Source organism: Pinus tabuliformis, chromosome 7 (assembly GCF_031772625.1).
Source record: "Pinus tabuliformis cultivar Carrire ecotype Pingquan chromosome 7, CPIR1, whole genome shotgun sequence".
Classification (NCBI taxonomy): Eukaryota; Viridiplantae; Streptophyta; class Pinopsida; order Pinales; family Pinaceae; genus Pinus; species Pinus tabuliformis.
The window spans coordinates 1,085,809,198-1,085,826,211 of record NC_142293.1 but is presented as its reverse complement, the minus strand read 5'-3'; the positions used below and the strand labels follow the sequence as shown (position 1 = coordinate 1,085,826,211).

Below are 17,014 nucleotides of genomic sequence, written 5' to 3'. Positions count from 1 at the left end.
TATATGTGACAGTCTCCCTGCCAGATGTGATGCAGGCAGTTGGACAAGTAGCACGATTCCAAGCAACACCAAAAGAATCTCATATTATTGGCATCAAAATAATTCTTCGATACCTTAAGGGTACAATGGAATATGGTCTATGGTATCCCAAAGGAAATGATCTGGTTATCCAAGCTTATACAAATGCAGATTGGGCAGGAAGTGTTGATGATCGTAAGAGTACCAGTGGAGCAGCGTTCTATCTAGGTGGTTGCCTTGTCTCATGGTTAAGTAAAAAGCAGTCTTCAATCTCGTTATCCACAACGGAAGCAGAATACATCATGGCAGCAGCTTGTTGTACTCAAGTTCTCTGGATGAAGCAAACCTTGCAAGATCTTCAAGTTAAGTTTGATGAGCCTATTCCCATCTTCTGCGATAACCCCAATTCCATCAGTATCTCCAAAAATTTTGTGATTGATTCCAAAACAAAGCACATTCCGATCAAATATCAGTCTGTTAGAGAGCAGGTCGCCGAAAAGAATATCAAGCTTGAATATGCTGGCACAAAGGAAAAAATTGCTGACATCTTCAATCGGTTCAATGACGGGTTCAGTTCTAATAATAACATTGGTTCAATTCCATTGTTCATTTTCAGTTTTAAATTTTCAATCTTGACTCTAGATCGATGACCTCAAACTAAGCCTTTGACGCGTCACCTTACTATTTTAGAGTTTAAGTAATTTTAGTTCACTATTTCAATATTCACACTTTAGTATCTACTATTTTGCTTACTATTAATAAGATTCTAGAATAATGAATGATGAATTTGAATCAATGTAGATTCTAGAATGACGGATGATGAATTTAAATCGATGTAGATTCTAGAATGATGAACGATGAATTTAAATCAATGTATACAACATTTTACTATTTCTATTTCATTGAATCATTATATGATGCATGAATCACTGTAGACGCACCTCGACGTCCCCCTGTCCCCCCTGAATTTCCCTAAAATTTTGGGGGTGTTCCCACACATCTCCCTTATGTGTCTCCCTGTTTCAACGTCCCTCCATCCCAAAAAATTTGTGGAACATTGGATAAATTGTCCTTTGGTGTAAACCTGAATTTTGTTTGCTCTATTAGTGTGCTTAATTGATGATTACAGGCCTGATATCTCAAATTACAATGAGCTTGTATCGCTATTTGGGCAGCAGTTGTGGTACTTAGGGTTCACACTTCACTCACAAGTTGCATAGAGATTCCCCCAGTGGCTAACAAGCACTAGCTTGAAGTGCAAGCAGACTGTACAAGGTGATGATATATACTCTCCAATTACTTTGGAGCCCTTTCAGCTTCAAGTCTTAACAATAATAACACTCTTAGATGAAGAATCACTCTTAGATGAAGAATCAGCCTTTCAAAAGCGAAGCGTCAGCCTTTTATAAATAAAAGGAAAGCAGGCTTTTGCAAATGAAGGGATTGCCCCCTCCATAATAAAGGCAATCAGCCTCTTAATAATGAAGATAAACAGATAATCCAAAACCAATATGAGCTATGTTTTATTTCATCTTTTAAGAGCACCCTCTTATTAAAGGTTAGTCAATCTATTGCCATAAAATTCTTGTAAGTCTCTTAAGAGCACTGTCATACAAAGATTTACAAGACTTTTCTGGGCATATCGCAAGGCAACCATCGACTAAGTAAAACTTTCCATTTTATATCAGAGAATGCTACCATTATTTCACGAGGGTGAGACAAGAACCAAAGATGGGATTCATCCCAGACAACATAAATTTGTCCATTGTTCAAAATCGGTTTTCTTAGAAGAATACAAACGAAAGATATTAGATTGCTAGCTGAAACCCAAAAGGATACACCAAAGAAGCACCGTTATTAAGCAAAGTGTGAAATTAATTTTGCACTGAAAAAGCCATAGCACTATTCCAAAAGCATCTACATCTTTGATCTACAATCGGTTTTAATGCATATACCTGGCACTTGATTGACACAACCTGCAAGCCTTTCTTTGATTATGCTTTGAGCCAGCTTCTTGCCTGCATTAATGAAGTCCAATATTATTTTCACATGCTTCGAAAAATACCTTATAGTACTCTTTTTTAAAACATACCTTACCACACCCACTGGGGGGTGGGGCAGCTCAATTGGTGATCGTCATGTTATGAAGTATCATGTAAACCATGAGATTCAAAGTTCAAATCCCCCATGGGTAAAGCCAACAAAAAGGAAAAAAAATACCTTGCCACATAATAAATTGAAACTTGTAGTTTGAATAAATTCTGACAACGCAACTTATACATGATTGAATTTAACTTGCATACAAGAAAACGTTGATTTACCAAGAAGATAACAGCATCATTAAATCGCTTCTATAAATCAGAGGAAGAAGTACAAATTTTTATTTATCCATTTGCATGAATCCAGCTGCTAGCTTTTCAGGTAAGCTGTCTCATTTGACATTCAATTAAACTCAACTTCAATAATTATGAAACTTACAACTTCCGAAACCCCTTAGCTTATAATCCTTACCAAATGAACAGAAACCTTAAAGCCCAACAACCATAGGCAGTCAAAAAAATATTTCAACTATAGACTAATTTTGTTTCAGGTGAAGAAACCCAAAAAACAATAAACAGAAGACGACATGCGCAACGGATTTCTAATTATCAATATAAAAAGGAAGTGTTATCATGTGGATGTGCACCAGCAGATCCACGCAACAACTCTAGAGTCTAGACAACCAACCCTATCAAATTAATAAATCTCCATAAATAATCCAATTAATCGTCACACCAAAAACTTGCCCTTGAGATGCCCAGAATAAGTCAAGAGCAAGGGTAAATTCTTAGTTAAATTCAAAATGGTCGAGATTAGATTCCTAAGACAATTACAACACTGAAACAAAACAAATGAAGTGAACGTGCAGCTTCAGTGAATAGGAAATCGAAGTAAGTGCATCAAAGCAAACCAGACCACTGTAATACAACTAAACAATATATTCAACCAAGAGATTCCAACAACCAAAGACACAGCATAGTCAAACTAAATCAGAATGCTATTCAAGAGATCATATCACATCATAATGAAAACATATGACAGGTTGCAAAAGGTCCAATAGTACTACTACTAACTGATAGAAGCAGTTCTTCAGATCTAGAAGGTGGGAGGATGATGGAAGTCTGCTGCTGTAATCTGCTCAAAAATATTATCTAGCCTTTGCAATGTCCTCTCCACTCTGTTAATAAAGAAAACCTAAATAAAACTTAGAACCAACACACCCTAGTTTGGCATGAGAGAGAAAGGAATCCTAACTACTTGAATTGCATCCTAACCACTGAGATACTAGCTGCTCAAATGTTGTTTTAGGGTGACAAATCACTGTTTAGGACAGTGAACCTCTTCACTGCTAGTAGCTGTCAATAATAGCAAAAATAACCATCAGTCAGTTCCATTTTCTCCTTATTTACACTGGACATACCACTGACATTAAGGCTGACATCATCTTAGTCTGCTGTGAAAAGCATGCAACTCATGAAAGACTACTAGGACCCTATAAAATCCCATAGCATGCTCACTGGAAATACCTAAAATAATCCACCTTCAGCACTGAATTTGGGCAATATCCTGTGTTGGAAATATTGTTTTCGTTGATGTAAAAGACATGGGAGGACTACATATATCCAACATAAAGATTGGAAAATGAAGATTGTTGGAAATATAGTTTTTGGACTTTTGATGCCCAAATTGGATACCCTATCTTCGAAGGCATTTTTACTCTTATTTCATAGCTCAAATTGGAGCATAAGATATGGTTGGAAAGCCTATTCTGGGACCTTTCCAACGGTACATGGCACTCCCTCTAACTCCATAGGAATGAAGAGATATGAGAAATTTCGTCAGGATGACCCGATCAAAGTACAAGCAGGCCGACCCAACCAGATTTACAAGTCAGCCACATAAGTGAACGTAGAAACACAATAAATAAAGGGCATATGAGTTCATTTGTATACAATCCAAGCAATAAGAGATCTAAGGTCACAAGAGGAGCTGAGGAATAATGTTTGGAGTGATTCTTGGAGTCCAAAGGTGGAAGCAAAAAGTGATTTATAGGGTGAACAAGTCATCTTAGCATTTTCTCTATAGCTTTTCTTTTGGAATGTTTCAAACCATGAATCTTGGAGACATTAGAAAGAAGATCCTCGTGTACTTGGCATTTTCACTATAACTTTTCTTCTGGAACATTTCAGAACGTGAAACTTGGAGCATACTTACGTTACAGGAAACATCATGGCAGGGTCGTCCCGGTATTTGAAATGGGCCGAAACACCGAAACGGCCTCGAAACATCATCAGCCATTCTGGACAGTGTTTCACAAACTTCTTCCGGAATGGCTAGCGATGTTTCAAGGCCATTTCAGCTGCTACAAACCGCATTTCGGCTCGAAATGCGATTTTTTTTTCTTTTATGGGCGTCTCAAGGGGCCAAGGAGGGCTCATGTATAAAGGTTGATTTTGGAGTCTTCGATGTAATGCCTCACCTATAAAGGCTAAATTTGGAATTTTGCATCATGTAATCATCTATTGGAGTTAATATAGACTTAGTTTTCCTTCTAAAACGTCATTTATATGTCTCATTCTTTATTTTCTTGCAAGATAATGTGTTATTAACTCATTTATAACAAATATATATGTATATGACATTTCAGTCAGCATTTCCATTTTTCGGGGGTCGCATTTCGGTGAAGTGAACAAAGTTCCTTCTACAGATTAATTACTCCAGAAGGCTTGGAATATGAAATTATCCATTCAGGATATAAATATTATATTAAATATGTGAATAAGAATGAGAATAATTTACAAATGAGAACGAGAGGCTTGCTTATATATCAGGGAAGTGTCTCTTCATGAAGAGCCATGTCCTATTAGACATGCCTCTTCAACCTAATTACTAGTTTAACTAACTACTATTTATGATTATTATCTTTTACATTATATTTATATTATTTATATATTTTATTTGCTACATTGCCTCCTTCCTCAAAAAGCTTTGTCCTCAAAGCTTGTCAATGAAAAAGGCTTGATCTCTTTTCGACTTCGAATGTCTTTCTATCTCGGAATAGTCATCCTCATTGATACAAGTTGATATGATCTTCTTAGTGACAAACAAAATTGTCGCACTGAGAAGGGATCAGACCATCCCAGATTAATCTTCTGTATAGTATTCTGATCACTGGAATTTTGTAACGACTTGTCAGCATAAGACGGAATTGATGTTACGTCATTATTCTCTAAAACATTAATTTTTTGTCTACAGTTTGAATGGTCCTGACACACAGCTTGGTTGATTTGTCTATTCTCATGATTCGGATGCCGATATAAAGTTTTTAGATTTTCTTCTGGCGAAGATGTTGTTGAATTGGTTATGGAACATTCACTTGGGATGTCCATTATCTAAACTACAACATCTACGTGTGTCGTTTCTTCAACTGTCTTGTCTTCTTGAGTTGTCATATTCATTGGATCGGTATTTGTTGTTTTGTCATCAACTTGAATTGCTACATTTGATGCTTCCTTCTTGATAAGTTGTTGTGCCTGGTTTTCTAACGACTTCTTATCCTTTTTAAGTTTCTTAATTTGCATCAACAATTTTTCACTATGGTTTTTAAGTCGGGAAACTTCTTCATTTTTATCAACAGTGATTTTATTAATTTCGTTTTGCATATTTTGTAATACTTTTACACCTTCTTGAGAAATTACTTTTGAAATATCTGAGATATCTTCTAGCGTCACTGAGTTTGGTTCTAGTGTAAAATCTTGGAGCATTATTTTCTTCTTTTTGTAAGAAAATGTCAAAAAATTTTCTTTTGTATTTAAAATAAAGGAACTTAGAGTTTCCATCCATGGTGATCCCAAAACAATGTCACTATCATTAGAATATAAAGTTTTCACGGTGAATTGTGAGGTAAAAGTGTAATCTCCAATACTTAAGTGTAGATTGCTTATGTCATATTGTTTGCCAAAAATATTTGTTTCAACTATATTTGATTCAAGAATCACCAATTGGTTAGCACATTTAGGACTAACATAATTACTTCTTTCAGCAGGACAGATAGAGATTATGATGTCTCTTCCTGCGAGTGATCCTTTGATTTGAAATAGTGTGCAAACACATGTACTATAGGTTCTAGGAACCCTTTCATTACTAGTCTCCATTTTTGCCTTTATGTTTTTACGTAAACAATATGTCAACTGGAGCTATTTTTTATTATAAAATATCACTTATTTCTTCTATATATATTTTTCAAATATTCTCCTTTTCTTCTTCTTCTTTTTTGTTCACTCTTTTAATAAAAAAATTTATATAATAATAATTTTTTTATTATTATAAATTATATATATTATATAATTTTAGTTTATATATATTATAAAATTATAATTATATAAAATTTATATATACTTTTTTGAGACCCGCTTTTCCTTTTATATGTAACTATAAGGCTTATATAGTATCCCTTTTTATAATTATAATAATATTTTTTTCTCGGAAAATTTGGATGAGACGTGACTCTTGGTATGGTCACAATCTTTAGATTTGAACAATTAAAATTATTTAGATCACACCTTTTTTCTCCCATGTTATCAAAATATCTTTTACTTTTAAAATACCATGGGCAATTGCCATGGGTTGTTTCTAAAACCTCGGTTAATGTTCCCCACATAAAATGTAAAACTTACCATTGGTTTCTAAAACCACGGGCTTCTCCACATAAAAAGTCTTAAATATACTTGAAAAGATTCCCGCTTATTTTTATTATGCACTTTTTATCAATAATGTAAAACCTTATATATATATATATATATATATATATATAAATATATATATATATTCACTTTTTTTTGTTTGTTCAGAATATATTATTTCCTTTCCTCTTTTTTTTTATATACCCTTCTTCTTTATTCTTTATTTTTTTTTTTTTAATAGTAGCAAATGGCCAAAGACCTAAAAAATGGAGAATCTCCCAATGTGTGGCGAAACGCTTCAATTATGACAGCAACAAGGTTGATGATAGGTTGATAGCCAAAGGCCTGGTGATCAACCAAACGTGGCTCTGATACCAAATGAAGCGAACAAAGTTCCTTCTACAGATTAATTACTCCAAAAGACTTGAAATATGAAATTATCCATTGAGGATATAAATATTATATTAAATATGTGAATAAGAATGAGAATAATTTACAAATGAGAACGAGAGGCTTGCTTATATATCAGGCAAGTGTCTCTTCATGAAGAGCCATGTCCTATTAGACATGCCTCTTCAACGTAATTACTAGCTTAACTAACTATTATTTATGATTATTATCTTTTACATTATATTTATATTATTTATATATTTTATTCACTACATCGGGCCATATCCGTTTCAAAAACTGCTAGACGTTTCAGCATTTCATGCAACTTAGGAGCATATAGATAGAAGATCTTCATGTACTTCTTGTTAAAATGTCATGCCTCAATTTGCTATAATTTCGAAGATATGGTCTAAGCAAGTAAGGCTTCATGAATGTTCATAAAATCTACTTCAAACGGGTCACCTTGGTATTTTCGCTATATCTTTCTTTCTGTTGTGTTTCAGAATCTAAAATCTAGATGAACAAAGAAGAGATCCCAAGGTACTTGCGATAGAAATTTCAGACCTTGTTTCAATATAATTTCAAAGATATGATATCAGGAAGTCAGTGTTCCTAAATGCTCCTAAATCATGCTTCAAATAAGTCAACTTGCCATTTTTGCCATAGCTTTCTTTCTGAAATGTTTCAGACTGTGAGATTTGTATGGATGAGACAGAGAACAAATCTCAAGGTACCTCTAATAGAAATTTCAGACCTTATTTTGTGATAATTTTGGAGATATGACATGAAGAATTTGGTGTTCCTAAATGCTCCTGAAACATGCTTCAAATAGGTCAGCTTGGCACTTTTGCTCTAACTTCCTTTCTGAGATGTTTTGCACTGTGAAATTTGGATGAGATACAGATGAGATCTCTAGGTACCTGTGGTAGAAATTTCAAACTCAGATACGTGGCATGTTGTGCAAGTCCACTTTTGGGAAGAAGCCAAAAGCAACAAGTTTCGAGAGAAGTAGACCTAGTGAAAGCAAAACCAACTAACAGACTTGGTGAACAAAGAAGCAGCAACTAGACTTGGTGAAAGAAGAAGCAGCTAACAAACATTGTGAAGAAGTTTGCAGACTCATTGAAATAGATTGGTGCCTACAAATATTTGTAGCAGTGGGGATTGGTGTCTCCTATAGGTTGGTGCCTACAAAGCAGCAGAGGGGATTGGTGTCTCTTGTAAGTTGGTGTATACAGAGCCACAGAGGGGATTGGTGTCTCTTATAGGTTGGTGCCTACAAAACAGCAGAGGGAATTGGTGTCTCTTGTAGGTTGTTGCCTACAAATTGATGTAATAGTATGTTGGTGATTACAAGATCTTTCATATAAAGAAGTTTTATGGTTTTCTCCCATAAGGGTTTCCACGTATATCTTGTGTTACTTGTTCAGTTTATGAGATTGATGTTTTATGATGTTTGACTGGCTTTAAATAAGTAAAAATTGTCATTATATTGATTCAACCCCCCTCTCAGTAAAATTGTGAATCCAACAATTGGTATCAAATCAAGTTCCTTCAAAAGCAAACAAACCACTAGAAAGTAGATCTTAGAGGCACAAATGGCTAGTAAGGATAGTTCTTTCTGTTGGAGAATGTAGTAGGGCAGCTATAAATTCAATTTCTTCTTAACCTTAATAATTTCTTGTAAACTTTATTTATCTTCTTGTGTTTCTTTATTAGATCTTTCCATTAAACAATCATCAAGAGAAAAAACAGTAAAGACAATGGACACAACATATAGGCTCCATGCCAGGGCAAAACCCATCCAAGGGGAAAACCCAGAAAGAATCCCTTCTCTTCTTATAGAATATGCTTCAAATGAGAAAACTAAGACGCAAAACCCTAGACCAAGTCCTTCTCCAAGCACCAAGCCGGCCCTCCAAGAAGCCCTTCAAAGGTCAGCTCAAGCAACAAGAGTCAAACCCGCTTCAACTGGCTTCCAACTTCAATTTCGGCCCCGAGCTTTCACCTGCAACTTTTGCCTTGCAGTTGCTGCAAAAACCCTAACTTTCGCACGTGTGAGAGAATAAGACCAAGATTGTGTCTCTTTCCTTCGCTAGGGTCTCCTCCTTTGCTTCTAGTCTTCTTTGCTTTCAAACCATGACCTTCTTGAACAAGCTTTTGGACCTGCAACTAGCTCCAAAATCTCAGCCTTTGTAGCAGCAGCAAAAACCCTAAAATCCCACACGTGTGAGAGAACAAAGCCCAAAAACAAACTTTCTTCCTTCCTTTTGAGTTCTTCTTGCTTTCTAGACCTTTGCTCTTGCTTCTTTGATGCTCCTTGCCTCAGATCGAACTTCTTAATGAGAGAGATCGAATTAGTGTCTAAGGAGGCTGAATCTACTTCTCTTAATAAACATGGGGGGTTTGAATTCCTTCTTTTAGGCCAACTTCTCATTTCTTGGGCCGGACTTGTGCTTCGAGGTTTCTAGGACTTTTTCCACTCAAAATCAATATCTTTTACATGTTACATCTTGGCTGATGGTGTATTATACAAATGATAATGACTCTCTTGACTCAAAAAAAATCTTTTGACATGACAAACAGTACCAGCATGAAGAACATGCTTTACCTAGAAGACCATCAAAGTGGAGCATGAAATCCATGCTTAAAAATAATATTTTTCTTATAATGATATTGATAATTATGAAGACCGAAACTAATTAAATTTTCCAACACTCCCTCTTAACTAGGGAGGTATTCATAAGTGTACATTTGGTACAACGTTACTCTGAAATTGAATAGTTCTCATAAGAAGAGTCGGATTGGTAAGCTATCATTAAGCATCAACATTTGTTGAGAAATCTATGGGGCTGCATCTGGGATAATTTCTCTTAAACTTGATAACTGTCTCTAATGTCTTTTTGCTTTTTCTTACTTATTAGCTTCTTCTTTTATTATTATGTTATTCTTATCATCAAACAGCTACCAAAACAAGAAGATCAAAATACACAAGAACACAGAATATAGGCTGCAAGGCAGGGCCAAAACCTGTCAACTTGAGAGGAAAACTCACAAACCTCTTCTCTTCTTATAGATTCTTTAAATGATGAATTCAAAGATCTCTAGACCAAGACCAATACCCCTCCAAGACCATGTCCGACCTTCTTGATGATGTGCTTCCTTTGTCCAAGTCAAACCTTATCAAATCTCTTCTCGCTGCACAACTTCGACCCCCAGCTACAGAATTTCAGTCTCTACTGTAGGTCTAAAATTTTCGGCCCCTACAACAGTTGTTGCCTCCGCACGTGTGAACAAATCTAGGGCTTCCAAGGCTTCCTTTGACCTTCGCTTTGGTTTATCCTTCTTCTAGGGCTTGAATAAGACCTAATAGACCTTCCTTCAACATTCTTTTTGCAATTTCTCCAAGTTCAATCTTGTAGCAACAAAACCCTAGCCTCCTTCCTTCGCACGTGTGAAAGAGAGAAAGAGAGGAATAACCCAAAACTTTGTCCTTCTTTCTTCTTCGCTAGCCTTCTTCTACTTAGATAATGGGAAGATGGGTGAGCCACCATAGGAGGTTGAGTTCCCTCCGACATATAAGATTTCAAGGAAGACGACATGCCTTTTTTAGGCCCCGACTTCTTACTGTCAGGCCAACTTGGTCTTGGAGGGTATTTTAACACTTTTAAATACAAAAATAATTCTTTTTACAAGTTACAATGTACCTGATGGGGTCTTCTTCATATGACAATGACTCTTTTGACGTCTTGACCCTAGGAAAAACCCTAGAAGCACTCAATGGGTGCTCGACCTCTAAATAAAAAGACCTTGAACATGAAACCCATGCTATACAAATAATAATAAATTTTCTTTCTTTTTACATTATACAAGAATCAACAGTACATTTCATATTTGTGAAGACCAAACCTAGATACACACTTCAATAACATTATGACTAGCATTGTCAACATAGTAAGGCCTTAACTTGACACGCTCTTTCTTATACAAGAGCATAATGTTGGGAGGTTTTATGTGAGATACCACACTACCCATACAAGGTACATATCCCATCCGGATGTTCACTAGGTATGTCCTTTGAGGACTGTTGATCACTCATGTGTCAACCACCCCTTGAGCAGAGTACAGTGCAGAGCAGTGACAAAAAAATTTCAGATTTCATCATCATCATATAACTTCCAGTTATCATAATGTAATCCAAATTTTGCAACCCTGCGGGACTTCATGTAAAAATGGATCTAGTATGTTTATAAAGCCATGTAAAACATCTAGGTAAGCCTATGATTTTTAAAAAGGAGTTTCACTCTACGGAGTTTTTTTTCCTCCACCAATTATTTGTGTTTTTAAAAATTTATAATTGGTAGAGTTTTTCTCCCAAGCATGCCCCAAAGCTAGGGTGGGGCTCGATGGTAAGATCTTAGGTGACTCCTAGTGTATCGAGTCTATGTAAATTATCATATTAGATCATCTATAAAGTGTCGCAGAATTTGGTTTAGTCTAGAAGTCATGTTTTTGATGTCAAAAATTTGTATGGGATTTTCTATGTAATATCTGATGTAAAGATGTAAAAAGTGTTGTTTATAGAGGTTCCAGGGGGTATGAGAAATTAATTTTACACCTCGACTCCTAAACATTCTATCTAGACACGCTTTGAGGGTGGAAAAATATGTGTAACAGTCATTATTATTATTTTTTGGCAAAATAATTAGCCATAAATTAGTCAAAAAATTAAATGAGAGAAAATAAAAATTTCTCAAAGTGGAAAAATAATTAAAAAGGGAATGTGCACTTTCCAAAAATGGAATCAAATTGAAAGATGAGAAAGGTCTCATTTCCAAGGTAGAAAAGACCCACAAGAAATTCGTTGGGCCAGAAGGAAAATTATTTCTCAAAGGAAATCGAATTTTTTGGTTCAGGTGGTTATATTGAATAAAGGAATTTCAAGAAAATTATTTTTAAAGATATTCTAATAGTCCAAAACCACCCAGAGGTCAGAGATTGGTCCATCCAGCAAATCAATCAAGGAGGTCGAAATTCTCGGAGATTTGTGCAACAGTGATCAAGGGTTTGAATTATTTTGAGCAGGGTCCAACCACGAATCAAGTCAACTAGCCGTTTTTTTTAATTTTCCATTTGGAGGCTCTCATGCTCTCGTTTTTCTATATAAGAAAGCTCTAAGCTCCTCATTTGAACAATCATGTAAGCTGGAGCTCTTGGTCAGTGAAGATCAGCTATCCTTGTAATATTTTTTTTTGAGCAATAAAATAAAAGTGTTTGGGGCAAAGCTATGGCGTTATTCTTCGGTTATATGGTATAATTTTTCTGATCTCTTGTGCTTAATGTTCTACTAGTGTTTTATATTTTTATTTCCATTAGCTCCTGAAGATTCATTGGTGTACAATTACCTTGCATCATTGTTTAGATTTGGAGAAACACACTAGGTGGAGTAGATCTATTGGTTTTCGATTAAACCCTTAGACTCCTCTATCATTGTGTTATCCAAATCTTTGTGGATCTAATGATTATCTTCAAAGTGTGTCAAAATAATATTGTTGATCAGATCTTGGATACTTGGGGACATTCTCAGTTGAATTAACCAACTATTCAAGCATAGAAGTTGAAGAACCCATAGTGGGTCACTTGAAGACTTATCTTTCGAATCAAGAAAAGGGGTTTTCCTTACCATTTGCTCTAGATCTAAAACTTATCTATCTTTAAAAATCCTTTCAAAATTTATTTTAGAGCTTTAATGAATAGATCTTCTGTAAATATTTCCTTCTAACCTTGTATATATTTCCATATATTTGTATATACTTGTTGGGTCTTTTCTTGATTCTTCTTTGCAGATCTGAAGAAGGGCATCGATTTTGGGCTTGGATCTATTGTATAAATTGTTTGCAGGCTTGATCCCATCAATTTTTTTTGAAGAGTATCAATCTTTGAAGTTAGGATCAGCCTCCTCGCCTAGACGGTGAGGGCTTTCGAGGGCAGCGAAGATTTTCATGGAGGCGCCTAACCTTCTTTTGGTGGCCGCAAGGGTTTGGAGGCCTATTTTTCCTTCCAAATTGAAATTTCTTCAAGAGTTTTCCTCCATAATATTTTTGCAAATTTTTTCAAGGGTTTCGCTTGAGGTTTTGGCCATTCGCTCTTCAAATCTAATCTTCTAGCACAGTCGCTAGCCTTAAAGCTTGTTTTGGCACACCTTGGGAGGGTTTGTTTGTGGCTCACATTAATTTTGTAGACTTTTCCATGAGGGCCACAGGCTTTCTAGGCCACTTTCTCTAGGTTTCTAGGCATCTAGGGCTTTAAACTTTTGCCATTAACTTTTATTTGCTAACCCTTGTATTTTGCAGGTGTTTCAACGAAATTTTGGAGGGTTTCATCATATATTTTGGGCATAAAATTGATTTTTCAAGGGCTCTAATCACTTGCAAATTTTTTAAGGGAAGCCGCATATTTTTTAGACCTATTTCTTCAAGGTCAAGGAGCCTTCTCCTTCCCTGAAGCGAAGGGCTTGTTGATAGTGGTGGGCCAAAATTTTTTGACATCATTAAAGCCTTGATCTTTAAGAAAATAACCCTAAAATTTTGATACAAAAATTTGATAAAATTTGAAAAAAAAAAAAATATATATATATATATATATATTAATTTATGGATTGGTTGTGTGGTTTTGGAGGCTTTCATCCTTAAAGTCGTGGATTCTTTGTGACTAATATAATTTCATGTTGAAGGTCGAGTGACTTTGTGAGTTGGATCAGCGTTGCTTGAGGTGTTTGTAATCATAATTGGTAGCTAATCTGGTTATTTGTATCTTGAGGATATTGCATCGTGGAGTGCTCTCATCATTGTAATCCTCCTTAAGATTGAAGAGTCCTTTCCCTTTGTCAAAAGGACTTCTTCTCTTGTAATACAATAATAAGGTCTTCTTCTTGAGGGAGCTTGGGATCTCAATCTCATGGCATCCCACCTCCTTATTTAAAAGAGAGGCTTTCTCTCTTCCTTTTCTCTTAGTCTTTAGATCGAGCTTACTAACTTGTTTCTCTTGCATCACTAGTCTCATTGTTATCATAGCTTAGATCTCAACTCTTTAGTTGCATTCATTGGCTATTTGATCTATTGCATTTGGAAATTATCTTGTCATTGTTTCATTTGCAAGTTCAAGTTGTCTCTTTAGTGTCTTGTTAGCAATCTCATTTGCCATCTCTCGCTTATGCTCTCATCATATATCTTTACTTGTTTCAATTGTCTAATATAAGTAAAGACACCTTAAGAAGCATTTCTTGTTAAAGGCATTTTGAGATATTGCTCTAATTTATAATCTAATTGCATTTATATTGTTTCATTGATTAACATTTTATTTGCTTTGCTAATCATTATTGTAAGCTAATCATCTTGTGCTCATAAGCGAATTCTAATTATAAGTGAATTGGCTCTTTCTTTTATTGAAGCATTATTGTCAATAAATTTCACTGGAATATTTGCATTTGCATCCTAGATCTAACTTGCATTCTTAAAATTTACCTCCAAGCACAAGCTTGGTTGATAGAGAGATGGGACAACCTTCTTCATATCCAATTTGAGAAGCTTGACCCTTAAGCAATAGTTAAAATGAGTGACCTTGCAGTTCTCTTGTGGTCGAGTCCCTTAAAGGAATGGAGGCACTTGGGTTGCTAGAACTCCTGGGTAGATATCGTTAATCAGGCCTTAGCCTCCTTCCCCAATAGTTCTCCCAACAACCTTGTTCTAAGACTTGCTTCGATAATTGGGGAGAAGGCCTTCACCTTAGAATAGACATATAATTAAAATTAACCAAAATCTTGCATCTCACATAGATTAGTTTTGCATTCATCTTGCATTTCAATTGGTTACGGTAATTGGTATTGTGAACTCATCTCTTACTTGCGAATCTTATATTGTTTTCAAGTCTATTACTTATTGAATATCATCTTCACTTGAAGTACAAGTTTCTTGCAAGTTTATCTCTTATTGCTCATATATCCAATTGTTCTAATCTCTTGATATCTCATACTAACTTTGTTTTGCAGCATTAATTGTTTTGTAACTTGTGATATAGTTATTTTGTGCAAGTACTTTAATTTGTATTTGAGCATTGTCATTTAGGCATTGGTCTCTCTTTCTTATCATTCTAAGTGCCATATTGATCTAATTGAATCTATCCTTTAATCTCTAGCATTTCTCAATAATAATATCCTGCTTGCTCAAGTCGTCTAGAGGAGTGATTGCCTTGCCCTTAGTCTCCTAGAACTTGTTGTTCCAACAAGTTTTCCTCATTCATCCATCTTTAGGGACTACCCCCCATAGCTTGTCTATGAGAGAGCTTAAACGAAGTAGGGAATAGGTCACAACCCGTACTCTGAGCATTGTGCCTTAGTTGTACACTTTGGGCAACAACATTTTTTGCCACCGTTGCCGGGGATAAATCTTTTTGTTCTTGGTGTTTGACATCTTTGACCTGGCATATGCCACATTTTCTAGCATCATTGTCAGAGATAAGTTTTTGTTCTCGGCGCTTCGACATTTTCTCCAAGACTATCTTTAGTTCATGGTTTTTGACTAACTTTTTGGTTTTAGCATATTGGATCTTTAGAGTTAGATTTTTGTTTGAGTAGCGACTCCACTTATTCCATATTTTACAAGAGCGTATACTAGAAGGCATCCAACTAGCTTGGTTAATCCTACTTTGAATCTTGAAAAGGCTGTCATAGTTCGATTACACAAGCTTTCTTCTCATAGACTTCTTGTTCATCTCGGACAAGAAGCTCTCTCTGATATCGATTTGCTTTTTCAGGGTCCAGCACAACAAGATCTCATGGATAACTTGTTTGCCTCTTGTAATTTCACTCCCATTCAAGGTTATCTGCATGATATTCCAGAAAAGGCCATTGATAAGTTGCCTTCCTTTCAAGGCAATATTGCAATTATTGTTAGTGATCACCTTAAGAAGTTTAATCTTTGTATTGAAAACTGGTGCACTACTGCTAATTATAATCATGAAGATGTTAAGATGAGGCTCTTTGTCATTTCTCTGAAAGGTGATGATATGTATTGGTTCCATGATTTTCCGAATAATACTTTCGATTTTCTGCAATCTATCATTAACGCCTTCAAGAATAGATATTGAGATAAGAAAGAAGAAAGGCATTTGCTTAGCACTATTAGCATTATCGAGAAGAAGGAGAATGAGACCATAGAAGAATTCAATAATAGGTTTAATGATAATTCAAGGTGTTGTCGCTAAATCTTGCACCATGCAGCACAAGTGCAGCAGAAGGCAAGGAAAGATCCCTAGAGACAGCCTCTGGATTGATTGTAGACCAGTGCCTAGGACATCTTAAATAGAGGAGTGCTTGTAAGGTTATATGTGAGGGGGTTGCAACACTCCAATTGTCACATAAAAAAAAAGGAAATAGGAGGGGCTTGGTTCAATAAGCCTTCAATGAGGTAGATTCAGGCCAACTCATGGATCCAAATGCTGGGGGAATATTTGGGCAATCTCAAAGAGAAATGACTTCTCCTTCTGGTGGCCGACACACAACAATGAGACAACTTAAAATTGAAGTTGTAGTGATGGTGGAGAGGAGGAAAGGAAGGAGGGAAATAGATGCATAGGGCTGTAACAAACAGAATCCTAGGCAGCAATGTTCCAACAGAAAGTGGAATTCGATGGATAGGGCTGTAAGCAACACAGAATCCTAAACCATGGTTTTCCGATGAAATGATAGAAATAGAGGAGTGCAAAAGAAGGTTTCAGGCTAAACATGACATGGGTATCATTCTCTGCCAACAGCTAAAGTAAATCTGAGCTACCCCAGGTATTGTTCTCTATTTAGCAGCTAAGATAAATCCACAAATCAGCAAGAA

General features: G+C 35.7%; 1 protein-coding gene across 1 annotated transcript in view; it reads right to left on the bottom strand.

The window, feature by feature from the left end:
- Nucleotides 1-17,014, bottom strand: part of LOC149251342 (protein CutA 1, chloroplastic-like) — a 245,977-nt gene that overhangs the window by 65,239 nt on the left and 163,724 nt on the right. The window contains exon 3 of the mRNA XM_089459358.1: nt 1,974-2,036. Coding sequence (XP_089315484.1) covers nt 1,974-2,036 — 63 coding nt within the window. The remainder of the gene's footprint in view (nt 1-1,973; nt 2,037-17,014) is intronic.